Source organism: Haplochromis burtoni, unplaced genomic scaffold (genome assembly GCF_018398535.1).
Source record: "Haplochromis burtoni strain Fernald_Lab_line unplaced genomic scaffold, NCSU_Asbu1 Contig_31, whole genome shotgun sequence".
Classification (NCBI taxonomy): Eukaryota; Metazoa; Chordata; class Actinopteri; order Cichliformes; family Cichlidae; genus Haplochromis; species Haplochromis burtoni.
This window is the reverse complement of record NW_024582392.1, coordinates 2,023,823-2,042,103: the sequence shown is the minus strand read 5'-3', so window position 1 is coordinate 2,042,103 and position 18,281 is coordinate 2,023,823. Positions and strand designations below refer to the sequence as shown.

General features: G+C 40.2%; 1 protein-coding gene across 5 annotated transcripts in view; it reads left to right on the top strand.

The window, feature by feature from the left end:
* Positions 1 to 4,186: 4,186 nt before the first annotated feature.
* acap3a (ArfGAP with coiled-coil, ankyrin repeat and PH domains 3a) overlaps positions 4,187 to 18,281 on the top strand; it is a 70,874-nt gene continuing 56,779 nt past the window's right edge. For all 5 annotated transcript variants that reach the window (XM_042219315.1, XM_014332552.2, XM_005918854.2 and 2 more), the window contains exon 1: positions 4,187 to 4,402. In XM_042219315.1, the coding sequence (XP_042075249.1) occupies positions 4,356 to 4,402 (47 nt within the window). In that variant the 5' untranslated portion in view covers positions 4,187 to 4,355. The remainder of the gene's footprint in view (positions 4,403 to 18,281) is intronic.

Here is an 18,281-nt window from a genome sequence, read left to right as displayed (position 1 = left end):
CTTAAGGAAACTGAGCTGAGGCTAAGCACCTGCTGCTATTACTTAATATTTAATAACATTTAATAGGGATATCCTCTCATCCAGCTAGTACAGAACTTCCTAAATTTGTACTTATTACTTCATCACACTTTTTCAAAGGAAAGCCTGTGCTCATATGCATCACCTACTAAGATCGTGTGATGTTATAATAAAACCCAGAACAGTCTAGAAAATACAGTATGTGTGCTACCAAGTTTGCTGTTAAGTTTCTCCAGCAGTCTGCATTTTGGGATCAGCCAACTGCTGACTCAACAGCTTCAGAAGGAGGGGAGTGCTTTGATCTTAGATTAGTAAAAGGAGCTCGGGGGTGAGGCAAGGACTGAGAAAACTGAGACAAAGTTGATGAGGACTTTCGTGAACCATGAAATCTTCTTTACTCAAGCTGAAGTAGAAGATAAAATCAATAATCATATTCATAAGCATGATGGACGAAGTAAGCTTTACATAAGAAGTAAAAATTCAAAATTTACAAGGCAAAAGAAACAACAACAATGCCATGTTCAAAGGCACTCAAATCACCTTTCTTCCCCATTCTGATGCTCAGTTCAGACCTCAGCAGGTCATCTTGACTATGTCTACATGGCTAAATGCATGTTCCTGCTATGTGACGTGCAGCTAAATGTCCTTTTAGATATCTATTTTTTAAAATATTGGACAAACTAGTTTTTTTTATTTATTTTTTAAATTTATTTATTTTATTTTATTTTCAGTTGTTACAGACGGGACAGACGGGACAGACATGACGGGGGGAGGGAGGGAAACAAAGACAGCGGGGAAGAGGAATAGTGATGAAGGGCAAAGAAAAAAAAAAGGGGAGGGGGCAAAAACAATACATATTTTTATATATATCACCTGGATCACCTGTTGAGATGACCACGAATATCTTTAAAACTGTGGTACCAGTCCAATGATGAGAAAAATTTGAGGTAAAAGTTCATTCAATTAATTACTTGTCTTACTAAACAAAAAGTCAAAGAGTCACCAGTCAGTGTGGGGAATGTGACTATTGTTACATCTTTACATAGTTTTTATAGAGCAGATTTTCCACAAGATAAATGGAAACACATGCTTCTAGCTGGAAAGTCAAAGGACCATCATATATATATATATATATATATATATATATATAATATAATATATATATATATATATATAAATATAACATCATATATTATTACATATATATATATATATATATACATATAATATCACATATATACATATATATACCAATATATACCATCAATAATAATATATATATATATATATTCTTTGTTTGGGGGTGGGGGGTGGGGGCTTCATGCATGTGATTTACTCAATCAATAAAAATGGTAATGTCATGATTATAACACATGAATAGGCAGTGGACTGCCAAAAGCAGTAGGATTCTTTATATGGAGAATTTAAATGTCTGTTCTGAAGTTCATGGCAATGCATACAGTAGTATTTCATTCTGAACCAAAGTGCTTGAAGAGCAGCCAATAAAAGTATTAAATATTTTTCAAAGGCTGATGTCTCTGTCATTCCTGCTAAAAGATGATGCCATTTCTTCCCAAGAATGAGATCATCTCCATTCATGGCCTGAGCGGCAGCCTTTTTAAAGCCAGGATAGGAGGAACAATGGTGCTTAGTGAAAACCTGCAGAGAAATCCCAAACAGGCGCTCTTTCTCCAAGCTTTCCCATTTCCTGTGCATTTATAATAGGCTTGCTTAGGAAGTGGAAGTACTTAACAGAGAGTCATTTAAGAGCTGCATGGGAAAAACGAAGTTGTGGGATACAGGATTAAAGGCCATTGTAAAGTGCTCTTTTGAATTTACATGATATAGATTTTGCAGCTTTGACAAAATATGATTAGTTGATATGAAAACAAACCATAATTCATCAAAAGTGTGGAAGTTAAGAGAAATTATAACCAAACCTACTGTGGGCGTTTGCTTATTCACCATCTGCTCACCAGAGAATATAAAAATACTTTCATCCCAATTCTCTGATGAATATACATATAACACAGGACTATCAGTTTTAAAAAAAATCTTCTTTTATTTTTATTTATTGCACTGGCCACAAGACTTTACATTCCATTGCACTGTAATATCCACTGTAATGTCATCTAACATTTGCTGTGCACTTTTTCTGCACTACAGTTAGTAACGCAGATATGTTCTGTTTTATTTTCCTTTATTATTTAATGATCTATTTTACTTCACTATGTATGTTTTTTATTTTTAGTTTATGTTATTTATATTTTTTACTTACTGAGCTCTTTATTACCATCATTATCATCATCATCATCATCATTATTATTATTATGTATTTTTTAACTTATGTTTATCTTTATCATATTTTCTTTAGATTTGAATTACTGAACTCCTGTTTGAATACATTTTACTTTATATTTGTAATTATTTAATTAAAGATTGTTTTTAAAAAATTAACTCCTTTCTTTTTTGTAATTGTTTTAATTTTTTTTAAGCTATTTTGTTTTCTCATGTTCTATTTTGCTTTATTTAAGCTAGTTTTGTTAGATAGTGTTTAAAAGTATCCCAACATTTGGGATTTTGTGGAAATTTAAGAACTGGATTAAGATGAACATTATCATTGTTATTAGGTACTACAGTTACCTACATATTTCAATGTTTCTTTTTTTCCGTTTTTCCTTTTTTGTTAAATTTTAATAGAAATATAATGAAAATGTTGCAATCTTTTTGGCCGGTGTATTGTTGTCTAGTTCATTCAATTCAAGTTGGAATGTGACGTCAGCGATGTTGCTTTCAAGTTACACCGAACATAGTAAAGCTGTTACGAATTGCTGTTGAAACAATATTGTACAGCTGTCAAAACTTCAAATTTACTGTAACATTTACATTTTGATATTGAAAGAAAGAAAGAAAGAAAGAAAGAAAGGAAAAGAAAAACATATACTTGGAAATTGGGTACATCTCCTTAGACAATCTGTTATTCTCTACAAAACTCTGGTGGTTATTTTTTTCAGTCATGAAACCATTATTTTGCGTTACATAAAAATTTGTACCTACATTTTGGTAATGCTACTTCCTTAATTTAACAGTGTTGTTACTATCTACTATAAACCTCTGACTGTGATATGATGAACTTCAGAGCTATTGCATGGTGTTCAGACCTAATAGCCTTGAGGCTTCTTCTTTCATGGAAAACAGTTCTGTGTAGATATTTTACTGCATCAACAGTTTGCAATTGAACTGATACTGAATTTTTGTGAAAACTGAGCTTAGCAGCAAATATTGCTACTAAAACCTAATAAAGAATTTTGCACTACAGGACTTTATGTTACCTAAAGTGAGAAGACCAAGTAAAAGAATTCATTGTTACATGAATATGATGCTGTAGATCGGTGATGCTGAGTCAGTCTCACCTCTGTAGCTATAAGTTCTCATTTACATAGAATTTTATTTTTAGATTACAGAAAATCTGAAAAATAATTAAAAGCTGCAACTATTCACAGTGGTGGAAAGTACTGTGCATTTCCTCTAGTGCTGCACCATGTGATTACATTTTAATTTCTTTATTTCAATTTTTTAAATTTCTTCTATCAGCAAATATTTCACTTTTGAATCTGCTACATTTATCTGTTTGGATTCATGTCACTTTCTGAATTTAAGATAATAATATAAATATAATTCAATAAATATACATAGTGGTTACCAGATATGACTTGCATGAGCATGACGACTTATAATTTCCACAATTAGCAATTTATGGAAGCCTATTTCTGCCACTGAAAACAACTGAAACTGAAGAAAAGGTCTTTTTTTGTTAATTTTTTTGTTGCCAGTTGTATGTAAGAAAATCAAAATTAGGAGATAAGAACAAATCGTTGCCCTTCCTCCTTTTTATGTTGGTTGAAACATTCCCTCTGCTACTACAACTACTAATTTTACTAATTATTCTTATTATTATATTTGATGATAATAATAATAATAATAATAATAATAATAATAATAATAATAATAATAATAATAATAATATTTAAGTAGTACCCCAAGTTTAAATTAAAGCACTCGTTCTATATGAAAACCGCGTGACTGTGTTTTTCAGCACCTTGAAGCTCTAAAATCCGAGTTTGTGAGGAGCCACTGAAGGCATCAACGGGTTTAGTACTGAGTGAAGCGGCTCCGGATCAGCAGAGCAGGACTGAGCGAGTCAGCGAGCTACGGTCTGCTGCAGGAGCAGGAGACGCAGACAGGATCGCTGTGGACTAACTTGCATCTCTACTTTAATCCTCCCAGGAGATGAAATCCGTGTTTTAACCTCGTGGAAAACTCCAATCCAGTCCAAGATGACGGTGGATTTTGAGGACTGCATTAAAGATTCCCCCCGGTTTAGGTGAGAGCAGAGAACTCAGTATCCTAAATGTCTCCTTGAACTATTGAACGCATTAATTCTATCCATATTTGCTGGTGTTTCCCCCCCTAACTCTTAACATGTGTTTTCTCAGATTAAAATGCGCCACGCTGGTTTGTCACAGTGATCAGCACGTTTATTTGGTACATGCTAGATTACAATCCCAGTTTGGAGCGTCATTCAGACTGTGCGCATTTTTTCCAGCATCGTTTCTTACAGTAAGCACGATGATAACGATGAGCAACGCAGCCACATGAGTTGTCACATGGGCTGACTCTGAAGCTCCTGATATCTGAACTCACAGCGCCAGTTTTCAATTCATTAGCATCCATTTGACATCTAAGATATCATTATCCCGCCCCTGAAGCAATTAAATATTTTTAGGGGAAATACTGCGAAGCTTTCGAGAATTAATCAAGAGCCTGGCATCATCTGTACTGATTTCCATAATGAATGAGCTCCTTCCCATTTATGTTCCCATTAGCTGATTACTGGTCTGAAATAGTTTAATTTTCTTATAAGAGAAGGAAAAGCAGCAAACGTTCACTACAGCAATCAGGTAAATGATCGAATAGACTGTCTGATTGTGTAGGGGATCCCTGGATCAGAGGAAACTGAAGGTTTCCACACATGCCAAAGCCCCTGACAGGGGTCCTCCAAAGGTTACATAAATAAGTAAGGAATTTTCTACACCCACATCTAAACCTGGTCCTGTGCTTCCAACAGAGTCAAGAGCAAACCTGGTCCTGTGCTTCCAACAGAGTCAAGAGCCGGTCAGATGGGGAGGGGAATCAGGGTCATTTCCCCCTCCAGTGCAGTGCTGAAAGATACTTAGACATACTCAGAGATGAAGTACCAGTGCATCAAAGTAAAAACAGTGCAAGTTGAAATCAGGCAAATGCAGTCAAAAGTTAGGTACTGGGTATATTTTAATCCTGCAGAGTTAGTTTGTCTCTTGCAGATTTTTTTAATGAATGCAACTTGTTGAATTTCTGTTGCTCGTATGTAACAAGGCTATGTGGGACATGATGCAGGAACATGATGTGATCTGATTTTCTTTTGTGCTAGATTTTCAAAAATGTGAAGTCAGGCTATAGAAAAAGGTGCAAAAAGAGGATGGGTAGTTAAAAGGTGCTAAGCAAAAAACCAAATAGTTGCACAGACTAACTTCTTCAACTTTTGTGTAATCCTATCTAATCTGCTTAAATAAATAAATCATTTTTTATTGTTATGGGCCTCAGCTGTATTAACGGGGATTCTTTGCCATAGAGTATGCTGTGATTTAAAAGCTTATTGCGAAATCTCTCTGATAATGTGCAGCACTTCCTTCTGAAATGGAAATTCTCATTTAAAGTACCTTAAAAGTCTACTACAGTGAATATACTTCACTGAACTTTACTGTTTGCTCCCTGAGATAAAATCTCTGCTTCCAAATCAAAGACTTCCCGACTTGGCAGCAGCACCTTAATGACTTCCATCTGGAGCCGGAGGAAGGCACATCACGACCTTCTCCCTCCTCGTTTCATATGCAAAGCAGTGCGGCGAGGCCACAGCGAGACAAGCTGCATGTTAAACAGCCACCGTCCTCATTATTCAGAGCTCGGAGAAGCCTCACTGGGTCATGAATGGGTGGATAAAGTTATCTCCTATCTGCCGATATGGAGTGAAAATGTACCTCCTCCCCTTTTTATGCTGCACATGTTTTCAGATTTTCCTTTCCTGCTGCAGAGAGATGTTCTCATAAGTGAGCCGTCCTCCAGTTTACAGTGCGTGGAGAGTCTTTTATCTGCTGCCCAGGATGTTTAAATGACTAGAAGAGATGCTGAAAGAAGTAAAGTAAACGTATGTTCTCGCAGGCGCTGAAGCCTGTAACAGTGTTTTCAGACACCATTCAAACGGCTCTTTTGTGGAGCTAAAAGCGGAGCTACAGTATGCTGTGTTATGTAACAACCCTGGAGGTGGATGACTGGGAGGAAGCAGCAGGGAAATCGGGTCTTTTTTACATTTGGGACTTGCGTGATTCATTCCTGCCTCCCACACGTGTAAAATCATGCAGGAAATAAGTTTTGAAGTATTATCTCTGACACTTGGCTGCCTTCTCGGTTTCCCAGCTCAAGGTTGGATGACTTATTAATGGATTAGCTAGTGGAGCAAAAACTGCAGACAGTCAGGTTCTTCTTCTTCCACTTTAATGTGCTGTTTTCACACTTGCAAGAAAAGTAGCCTAACCTGAAATACATACATAGACTGTATACAAAAGATGTACGTAACCACTGTGACAGAATGTTCTGGTTTGTGGACTACCGACATGAGGAGACCAGTTTGTTCTTTCTTTCTTTGTTGAAGATGCTATGAGGTGGGTAATTAGTTTCAAAGACCAAAACAGGTTGCTTTTGTACATTTTACAAGACAAAGTTAGAGAAGCGAGGGTGAAATGGTTTGGACATTTAAGGCAGTGGATTGATTGGACGAATGATGGATCAAACTTCAATTTTTGTGTTTAAATCTGTTATTTAAACAGGTTTAAATGCAAACGTGATGTGGAAATCACAAATCACAAAAATTGCCAGTTTAGAATAAGAAAAACATATCATGCAAACTTGGTGCAGTTTTCTTTTTCTTTCAGCATCTCTCTTAAAGGGTGAATCAGTGAGAATCATCTGTCTCCAACTCACTCTCACTAACATCTTCCTCTGTCACAACGACCCTCTGCATGCCCTCCTTCACATCATCCAAGTTTTCCTCCTTTCCCTCTGCCTGGCAGCTCCATATCCAACATCCTTTGTCCACTATATTTCCTCTGCACATGTCCAAACCATCTCAACCTTGATGATAGCCTCCCTCTTTATTTCTGGACTGCATGAGGCAAAGTGACAGATGAAAAGATGGAGACCATTACAGCCTGTACAGCTGTTATCTCACACACAGTTTTCAGATGCTGTTGTTTGTTTATACCTGGCACCTACACTGGTGAAGGCGCAAAGCTGTGAATGTTCTTAATCACACATTTATGTGTTTATAGTCACCCAACATGACACATCTGAAAGTCCTGTCAGACACAAATATCACATAGTTTTGATTTCATCAAATAATATGAAGAATTAAAATCTCTTTGACAAATGTTGCCTTCACTCTCAGGACAGATGTGAGACTGCAGCCAGCGATGCTCTACACATCTGGACCGGTCTGTGAGGATTGCACTGCAGCACGAGGCCCTCTGTTTGTGTTTACTCTGGCATGTTACTGGCAATGAGCAACGTTTGAGCTGTTTTCTCCTCACTGATGTGTTAGTCTGACGTCACAGACTGAGAGAGCTGAGAGTCAAACACATGAGTGTTCCTTTATTCTTTTCACAAAAGAAATTTGATCCCAGTATTTCTCACGCATTACGACTGTTTGACGATGGCAGAAATTATAATCGCAAATATTTTGGTGATTATTTAACTCGACTTTCTAAATGTCAGACATTAGTTGAACTTTTAGGAAAAATCAACATTAGGACTCTTACAGTTAACACATCCTTTAGTCTTAAGAAGTTTACCGAAAGCTAAAAGGATGTTTCATTAATGGCTGTTTTGCGATTTGGCGGGTTTTTTGGCGCGTCCGTTCCAGTGAGCTCCCAGTCCTTCAGAAAAATATGACCATTGTCCAGCAAGATTCTTGCTTCCGCTGAGAAACAGACTCTTTTCTCTGCGTCAGAATGGCCCAGGGCAAAGAGTCCAGATGATCCTTCTTCCCCTCCCATGTCAACAGCTGGGGGCGGCGAGCTGAGACAAGGCTGCTGTCGTGATGAGGGGCTTGCTTTGAGTCACAGCAGAGCAGAGAGCCCCGGCAGGCGGGGAATCCAAGGCCAGTGACCTGTGGCGCTCCCTGCTTCTGAGTCTCATAGCGTCTGTGAGAAAACGAGTGAACAGATGAATGTGTGACACAGTCAGATGACGGGATAAGGGGAGAGAGGATGTCACAGTCTTTTAGAATTAACTGCCTCGGTTTAGTAGAGATTTTAGTAAATAATAAAACATTGTTTAGCAGATCCTTTTATAGTCTGAGCAACAAGTTCTCAGTGATTTGGATTTGATTCTAAGGATAATGAAGACTCCACAGTGTAGTAACTGCATGCAAATTTACATCCAGTGCACTAAAGCTTCACTGCTTTTATGCAATTTATTTTAAAAAAGGAGCTGGAGCTGGAGTTTGCTTGTTCTCCACATGCCTGTCTAGTTTCTCTTCCTCCTCCTTGATCTTAGCTGTCATAAGGCTTTGCTTTATGTCCCAGATTTGATGCGTTTGAAGATGTCGTGATGAGTTGTGCTCAATTATAACAGCTTATTTATACAGTAAATGATCACAGTTCCTTTGTCATTTTAGAGAACAGATGGCTAATTGAGAAATAAGTCAGCAAGTTAAATGAAAGTAATTGTCACCAATGGCCTTTAATGTATCACCAGCTCTGCTTCTTCAGCTGGTGTTTGATTGATATTCCTGGTGCATACTGATTCGTGTGTAAAAGACCCTTTCAACACCCTGATTTTAAAATATCTGGGTCTGCTCTTGCTGCTCTGTCATGAATTAATAAATCTTTATAATTGCAAGGTTTTTTAAATTCTTAATGGTATCAGAATCATCTTAAATGCTCTGTGTCATGATGAATCCAGGCGTCTCGGTTCACGACTGTGACGGATCATCTTTGTGTTTTGCAAGCTTGTGTTTCTACGTCTCCAGCTGCTGGAAGGGATTTCTCCGGCATGGTCTTGTTGCTTCTGCTCTATTTCCGACTGACCTGCTTCCATCTTGAATCTGTGTCAGTGGCCTTTGTGCTCAGCCAAGAGTGCTCCTCCCAGAATGGTGACTCCCGGCCAATCGAGGGTGGGGAACGCGCCATAATTGTAAAAGGAAAAAAAACAAAAAATCTTCACTGATAACCACCTGCTCCCCGTCAGTTCCATTTCCTAACACAACCTTAGTTTATTATTAATTTACATCGTCTCTTGTGTATCTTATTGTATATTTATGCTCATGTGGAAACATGAAGTTCAGTTTAATGACTTCCCTGTGAGAGTCGTACATTAGATCCTTTTCTGCCAGCTTCCCCAGCATTAATGTAAGTTGGTCCTGCTGTTCTAATTTTAAGTCTATGCGCTTGATTCACATGTCGAGAAAGCTCAGTGATGTTTGCTTTCAGCTTTTTTTCACCGCCTTGTTAAGGGCAGCAGCTCTGCGTGTTGCAGGTAATGAAAATGACAGTGGATTAAGTCAGCACAGAGCAGTAGGTTGGATGCGTGTCTTAATCAGGGATTGCCCCACATTTTGCCCGCTCAAAAACTCAACATCGAGGTGACACACCTGCAGGCTTAATATCCAAATGGTGTCATCAAAAACAGATCTGATGATACACAGGGAAATATGGCTTTATAATTGCATCGTTGCTGCCCTCCTGTTGAGAATGTGCAGCGCTATTAGCTGGAGAGGCTTTTATCTTTTTAAAATGAGACCAGATGAAGAGCTCTTGCATGCTCCAAAGCATCAGGAGAGCAGCCGCAGGAAGGTGGATTATTAAAGGAGAAATATGTCTCTGCAAACACAAAAGCAGCAGATAAACACATCTGTAAGACAGAGCTCAGGAGACGGACTGCTTTTGCAGTGCTTGACCTGAGATCACCTTTTTTGCTTTATTGAAGAAAAGCTCAAAGTTGTTTTATTATTACAGAGGGAGCTTAATTTTGTTTTCCTTGTGGTATTAAAAGCTTTGGTTTTAAATTTAAAGTTCTGATGGAGGTCTCTTTATGTTAGGTCTCTTTCACCAGTTCAGACCATTCGATGAATATAAAGATGGGCAAATTAAAACTGATGATGCCTTCTCACACTGGGAGTTGGATAGCAGTGTTACTGTGAGAGGTGGAGATAAGCCAAATACGAGCACACAGTCCTTGAACTTGACGAAGTGTTGGTGCCGTGGTGGATAAGCCGGAGGGATGCTCTGTTACTCTGTGATTGGATGTGTCGCTGTCAGGCAGCTAATGACGACCTGTGAAAAAGAAAAGGTCACACAGCAGCTGAATGGGTCTCTTTTGAACTTGACTGACTGCTCAAGACTTTATATTTAGTAAGGAAAGAAAGAGAGGAGGGTAATTTGTCAATCACCTGCCTATTAGCTGGTGACACTGAGGGTGTGGTTTCGCAGTCAGACCTGCCTCTTGCTCGTCACAGATTGAGTCAAAGGAGAAAGTGAATATTTCACCAACTGAATTGCACGTCAAAGCCACCTGATGGTACAGACCTCAATAGTATATATTAAAAAGGATAAATATGCGTTTGATTCTGGTTTTTGATTCTTATTTTTTGGCTACAATGTGGCCCAAATTCTCCTTTGATAGTAAAGGTTGCCAACCCCTCTTGCATACCTAAGTTAGACTATTTCTGCGTCTAAATCCTGAAAGTTAATTGATGATTTGTGTAAATGGAATTGAATCCCTGGTAAAACCTATTTGTGATGCAGAGATGATGTCACCCCTTTTGTGCCTTTTGTGTCGAAGGAGGCCGCTCGTCTGTCCCCCTCATTTCATTTTAATGAAAAGCAAGACGTTTCACACACTGTGCACACAAAGAGCCGTGAAAAGCAGGGCGCCGCATACCGAGTGCTGTGCTGATCTGTCCCGAGAGATTACAAAGGCCCAGAGCCGCTTGCACGGCCAGGAGAGATCAAGAGCACGGACAGTTTATCAAGTGCAATGAAATCTAATAGCCCGACCTCACAGCTGCTCAGTTCCTCTCGATTCGCTTTCAGATCAGCCGCCCGGTGTTTCCGCAGGTTGACCGTGCTGCGCCGCAGACATTGAATCAGCACTGTGGCAACTAAATGATGGATGAGTTGTAGTAAATTGAGATTAGTATTCCTTGCGCAACCCGTGGCAAAAGCAATGACTAATGCGGGCCAGGAGAGATGGAAAACAAGAGCTGGGCCAGTAAGCACAGTATCACACAGACACTGAGCAGCTTTTTATGCTGATAATCCCAGCCTTTGGTCTTACTTCACAGTGTGGGTCAACAGAACCTCTCACAACTTGGCATTTGTTTTTCCCAACAGATTGGATTATGGAACATCTGATGCTAATTCTTTATTCTTTACAATTTTCAAGAGAAAATCAACTTTTCCCCTGATATGCAGGAGAAGGGATCCAATTTGCCCAGAGACAGTCCGGATCATGTGCTTGTTCAACTGTTGGCAAAGAGAAAAAACATGACGGGAAACATCCAAAAAAATTAAGGGAAACAGTGAAAACTTATGTAACCTGTGTCACTAGCAATAGAGAAATATGCACTAGTTTCATCTACTCACCTTCAACTCTTCCTGGGGTTCAGTGTGACTCAGCGCTGTTTGTATAACTTTGAGTTAATATAAATAATCTGGATAACGTTCCTGTTGGATTAATCACACTGTGAATTCCAGCTGTCGGATGTACTGCAGCACAGGCCGGCGTAATTTGTGAGGACAGCAGTGTGGCTTTTTCTTCCTCTCTTTTCTCATCTGTCTCTTTCTCTCTTTTTTTATTGCTTTCACTTCACATTAAAGGAATTAATGGTCTCGTTTGCTTTCCGTCCAGGAGTAAGATGAGAGGATTAGCATCACTTTTGGGTGTCTGTTTAAGCTCAAAGTACGAAAGTGTGCCTAGCAGCCAGTTAGCATAAAAACATGCTGCTTTTGTCAGAAGAAACAAACCAAATCCATTTAATTTCAATTTGGAAGCTCACAGCTTAACACAACTATCGCCAGTTAGTGGGTTGTCTTATTTTGGGTTATTCAAAGTTCGACATCTGCTCAGTTCAAGAAATAGCAGTTACGCGACAGCTAAATGAAGTTCCTACATGGCAGCATCTGGACAAATTAAGCAAATTAAATATGTCCTATGGTAAACTTTGTGGACCTTTTGTAATAACTGGATCTGGTTAACTGTTACCAAACTTTAAGATAAGCAGCCAGTTTAAGCTGTTTTCTAAGATGTGCTCAAAAATCAAATGTATTTAAAACCAACTAGCTGGGTGCTGGTTTAGCTTACCAGGTTGAGAAGGCGACCTATATACCAAAAGAGAAATGTAGAGGCATGGGTTTGAATCCACTCTGATTTGCTGTATATGATCCCACTGGTCTTTCTTCCAGTTTTTCTGCCCCAACAATATATTTAAAAAATAAAGAAAGAACTGGACAGACTGAAAAGTAAAAATCTTGAGAAGGGATGATTCAGTTTGTTTAAAATGTGGACAACAGCTCACATTTTTAGATCAACTTTGCTGGGGTTCATGGATTGAGCAATTTTAAATGGAAAGACTTAATTAGATTTCAAAAGAAAAAACAGTTTCTGGGGCTTTGTGGAGGAGAAAAGTCGCAAAAGGAGAAATGTTTCTGGAGTTCACTTAGCAGCTGGAAAATTAGTTTAATGAATGCTAAACAGCCACTTTGATTTGAATACACAAAGTCTGCAATAAGGTTGTTTTGCTTTCCAGTGATTCGTTTAAATCAGATAAAGCACTTTTGAATGTGATGATTCTGTTTGCACTTTTTTACACTTATTGAACAATTTACAGCGGTTTTCCCGAGTTTTTAAATGATGATTCCATCATTTAAAAACCAGGTAGCTATCCAAACCTACCTGGCCCTGTGTTAAAAACTAATTGCTCCCCAATCCTAATTACTGGTTGTGTCACCCTTGGCAGCAAGAACTGTAATCAAGTGTTTGCGATAACTGGCAGAGTTTTTCACAACACTGTTGAGAAATTTTGGCCCAGTGTTCTTTGCAGAATTGTTTAGTCTTGCGACATTTGAGGGCTTTTAAGCAGAAACAACTTGTTTAAGGTCCGGCAAAGCATTTGAATCTAATTTCCTTCTGAACTTTGCAGTGATTGGGCCACTTAAAAACCTTGATTTTGTATCGAGCCATTCAGAGGTGAACTTGGACGAATGGATGTCCCGTCATTCTCCTTCAGGATTTTCTGGTTCCATCAATTATGACGAGTTGTTCAGATCCTCACGCAGCAAAGCCACCCCAGACATTACACTGCCACCACCATGTTTGACCATGATTGATCTTTTTATGAAATGCTGTGTCAGTTTTACTGAAACGGGGTGTAAAAAGCATAAAAATATTTTACATCATGGATTTTTTTCTTGGTATTCTTTTTTTTTTTTAATGCCTTCGCTCATGATTGGGCAAGACAGAAAAATGACAAAAGGTTTGGATGATAAAAATCTGCTTTCCCATCCAAAATTGATCTCTTAATGACAGACAATCAGAAATACCTAATGTCTTCAGCGTGTGGCGGCTGACCTGCTTCAATCTTGTGGCCTGTTATGCGTCAGCTGTGTTTTTGATATGCTATTTTTTTTTAAAACTTGCCCTCCAGTGGAAAGCAGCAGCATGTGAGGAGCTGTCCTCTGGGATTGGCTGTGAGCTTATGGCTCTGCGTCATTTGTCAGCAGACTCACAGAAAGCAGACATGATAACCCATATTAGGGATTTTTTATCACTGAATTCTTTACACATAAAATAAGCTTCACAGAGATTTTGACTGAGGTTTAATAGGACAGATAGAAAGATGTGACTGGAGAGCTTTCTCTGTTTAATGTCATGTCTCTATAATGGCTCCCCTGATGACCGGGCTTGCATGGAAAGCCTCCCTGGCTGGGTGGCTTCCAGGTGTGTGAACATCAGCTCACAGCTACATAGGATAATCGACTGTAGTGGGAATTTCACAGTGCAGCTGTGGCTGTTTGTCGCTACCCGAGGAATGAAAAGTGACTGCACATCCAACGAAAATACGAAGCCGTTACCCCGACAGTGTGAAAAGTAGACGCAGGAGGAATTCGCTGGGCTTCGACTCGGCTCAGATTTGCAATGCTGAATCACACGTGTACAAGCATCTGTTTTTGATTTGCTCCATCCCTCTCACTCCCTGCCTCATACTCTCCCCTTTTCTTCCCTTTCCGTCCTCCCTTGCCTTCCCATGTGTGCAGGGGTAGACTTCTGGTCACGCCTGGACCAGAACAGGGTCTGGGGACGGTTCAGGAAGTGCGTCAGTTTGCTGAAATATTGAAAGCAGGTTCAGCATAAAGGGCAAAACGCTGGGGAGACGATGTGTGTGAGGATGTTGCTGAGTCTTTGGTTATGACACCTAGCTCTGATTCACAACGTAAATCTCTTAAATATCTTCCAGCAGTAATAAAACTTAAAAGTCCACCGAGGAGCAAAAGGAGAAGACGGAGTTTTCCTTTTTGCACTCCAGCAAAACTGCTGTGACTGAAGAAACACACTCTCAAATCCTTAAAGTGAGGATTTGTAATTTTTTTTGGCTTTGTGTAGATCAGTTGGTTCATTTTCTGGTTGACTAACCTGCAATTATTGTTAAAGATTAATATCAGTTTGTACATGCTCCAGATAGCTTTTCTTCAAATTCTTTAATTCTCACTCGCTTTTGCAACTTTGTACTTTTGTGTTACTTGCAGCAACACTCCACCTCATTGTTAGTCCATTTAAAAAACAAAGTTTCAAAGAGCTGGAAAGTAATTAAACGGCAGACAGAAATGAGGCAGGTCGAATCGTCTTACGTTTCACGCATGTGCAATACAGCAACGCAAGCGTTTTCAGTCGTTTCAGTGTGAATGAACAGCTGTTCGGAAACGATTGAAAATGATAGTGTGGATGCGGAGCGTTTTTAGACGGCCAGATTAGTGTAGACGTAGCCTAAATCACATATATCATGAAATAGGAGCTGGGGCAGTGGTGGGTTGCAAAGCAGCTTGCAGATGCACGGCTTAAAAATTGACTTTAATACTCAATCCTTTCTTTTCAGCTCATCTCTAATCATGGTCTCTGTTTTCCTGCTATCGGCATTAATGTACTGACTGCTATCACTGGTTTAGCTTTGATAATGAAGAAAAGTGTAGAAATGTTTAAAAGTTGTGCTTTTTCTCTGACTCCTGTCACATTTACTGGCGTCAGACGACCTACTAACCCCGACTCTGTTGCAGAATTTGTTGTATTACCCACCTAATCTCCAGTCACTAAACCACCAACTGTGTCACATTATTTCACTGACCTTTGCTAAACCAACAGCGCAGACAGTATTTTGCATTCCACTTTACTCATTTTTCATTGTTTTCTCACTGTTTTCCATGTTTGTTTGCGGCTCTCCTCTGAGAGTTGAGTTTGCCGAAGAGGCCAATGAGCCGTGACTCGGCTTCATTTTTTTTTTCTCCTCGTTTTCTCACAAAACTGTAATTCTGCTCTTTTCTTTCGTCGCTCTGAGTCTGGCAGAGCTGGCAATGCTGCGATTCTCCGGGGGGCTGTATTCAGTGCCTTGTTTCTGCATTGTTAACTGAGCGCAGACAACTGTCCCACCACGCTGCACTTCGCTGAATTGCTGTTGGATTGTGGGTCTGTGTGACTTTTTCACATCTGAATAGCAGAACAAACCCTGTACCCTGCCTGCCTTTGTCTATACTTCCTTGCTGGCAGTGTCATGGTCTGGTTAAGTCACCTCTGACGGTCACCTCAACTTTCAGGTTCATGGGCAGGGTTAGGTTAAGAGGGTCCAGAGTGACGTAAGGGGCATGTTGCTGACATGGTGCATAGGAAACACCTGGGGGAAACCTCGCAGGAAGTGACAGCTCTCCTGTTATCTTTGACTGTCTGTCAATAAGCTAATTCTTTTTTTTGTGGATTTCTGGATTAAAACTAAGACATCAGACAGCCCAGTTAAAGTCTGTGCAGCCTGAAAAGGATGTGAGCATAAGCCGTATCGAAGCTGCTGTTTCTGTAAGCACCATCTCTCAAGCTTCTAGACAGGAAGGAGCTGAATGCTTCACACGTCTGGTATGTCTTTCTAGTGGAAGCCAAGCTGCATGTTTAACCCACAAAAATGCCGGGAAGACTCCCAGCTCAGCCCTGTCACAGCCGGACACATCACGCCTGTGTAGGGATTTTCACTAGGGGGATTTCAGCTATTTCACCAAAATGTCAGGGTGTTGCACTGTAGGTTTGGCTTTCTGTGAGCTATTCTGTGCTGGTATTTTACTCTGACAGCCTGGTATGCTGCCTAGAAAAAGGCTGAGAGAAGCAGCACATCTGTAGGCTTTATTGTCTTCCTCCCTTCAATGGAACATTGTCCAGGACGTTTCTCACAACTCAGGCCTCTCAGTGTGTGTGTGTGTGTGTGTGTTGACTTTCTTTAGTCTCCTGCATCCCAAATATCTTCATTGACATTTTTGTGTGTTGCAGTCATCTCGGACCACCCTGAGTTAGTATAAACCTACGCCGCCATCCCAGACCTCACGTATCCTGACCTTTTTTTGGCCTGTCCCTCCTTCCCAGACGGTTGTACAATACTCTTGTGACGTCACACATATCCTCTTGCCTCCTATGTAATAATAAACACTCAATCCGAGGCTGTCCATTTCCCCTTTATGATGCACAGGAAGAACTTGTAGGCCAGCTCCTGAAATAGGGGTGGAGTTCTACTGAAAGGGTTAATCTGTGTCACATTTCCCCCTACGTGACTGTTGCCATTTCCCCCTTGGGCTGTGGTGGCCTAATTGTATGACCCCCTTCCCACCCTCAGAGCTGAAGGGGGATGTATGGAGCAGGCGCTGCATTGTGCATGGTGGCTAAACTTTTTAACAAGCAATTAGCTTGTTAAAAAGCTAATTGCAGCCACTTTTTTCTAATTGTGCAGTGGTGACACTTTTAAACCTGCAGTCCACTTAATCTTCATCGCAGCAAGGTTTCAGGTGAATACAAGAAAATGATGTTGGCATCCATTCAAAGAAGAAGTCAGTTGATTTAGCAGCTGATCAGAGTGTTTCCACCAGTTCAGTCTAGAATTAAACCGATCATTTCCAACCAGGTTTCCAGCTGTTTGGAAAAAACACTTTTTTCCATCACCAATGATTTTGAGTATTTTGGTCGATATTGAAACCTCAATTGGCACAGTTATTAATTAATTTAAATGAAGCAGTATATTAAGTTAAAAATGCATCTTTCTGCAGAAGCTTTTCTTGAACTTTAAAGAAGTGCTGAGTGGATAAAGAGTTGCCTGGTACGCACTTAGATTCTGCTGTTGCTTCAGTTTGATAAGCAGAATCGATCCCAGAAGAAATTATGGATTGTTTTACTTTGTGACAGAAGGATAGCAAGAAGAGTGAAAGAGAAGGTTTACAAGATGCTATTGAGACCTGCTATGATGATATTCAGTTTGGAGATAGTGGCACTACCAAAAGGACAAGAGGCAGACGTGCAGAGGAGGGATAGTGGATATACTGAGCAAAGGAAGTTGGATTTAGAACTGCCAGGGAGGAAGAAAAGAGGAAAAACACAGAAAAGATTCACGGATGTAATGAAGGAGGACATGGCGAGGGTTGGTGTGGCAGGGGAGGATGCTACATATGCAGATGATCCACTGTGGTGAGCAGCAAAAATCCCATGCATGTCTTCAATTTTTGTGATATGTGTTCTACATGGCTTCATCGTGTGAGGGCCTCCAGCTCGCACTGGAACGATTCGCAGCCGAGTGTGAAGCAGCAGGAATGAGGATCAGCACCTCCAAATCTGAGGCCATGGTTCTCAGCCGGAAAAGGGTGGAGTGCCCACTCCGGGTCGGGGATGAGTTCCTGCCCCAAGTGGAGGAGTTCAAGTATCTCGGGGTCTTGTTTGCAAGTGATGGGAGAAGGGAGCCGGAGATCGACAGACGGATTGGGGCTGCAGCTGCAGTAATGCGGACGTCGTGGTGAAGAGGGAGCTGAGTGTAAAAGCAAAGCTCTCAATTCACCGGTCGATCTACGTCCCTACCCTCACCTGTGGCCACGAGCTGTGGG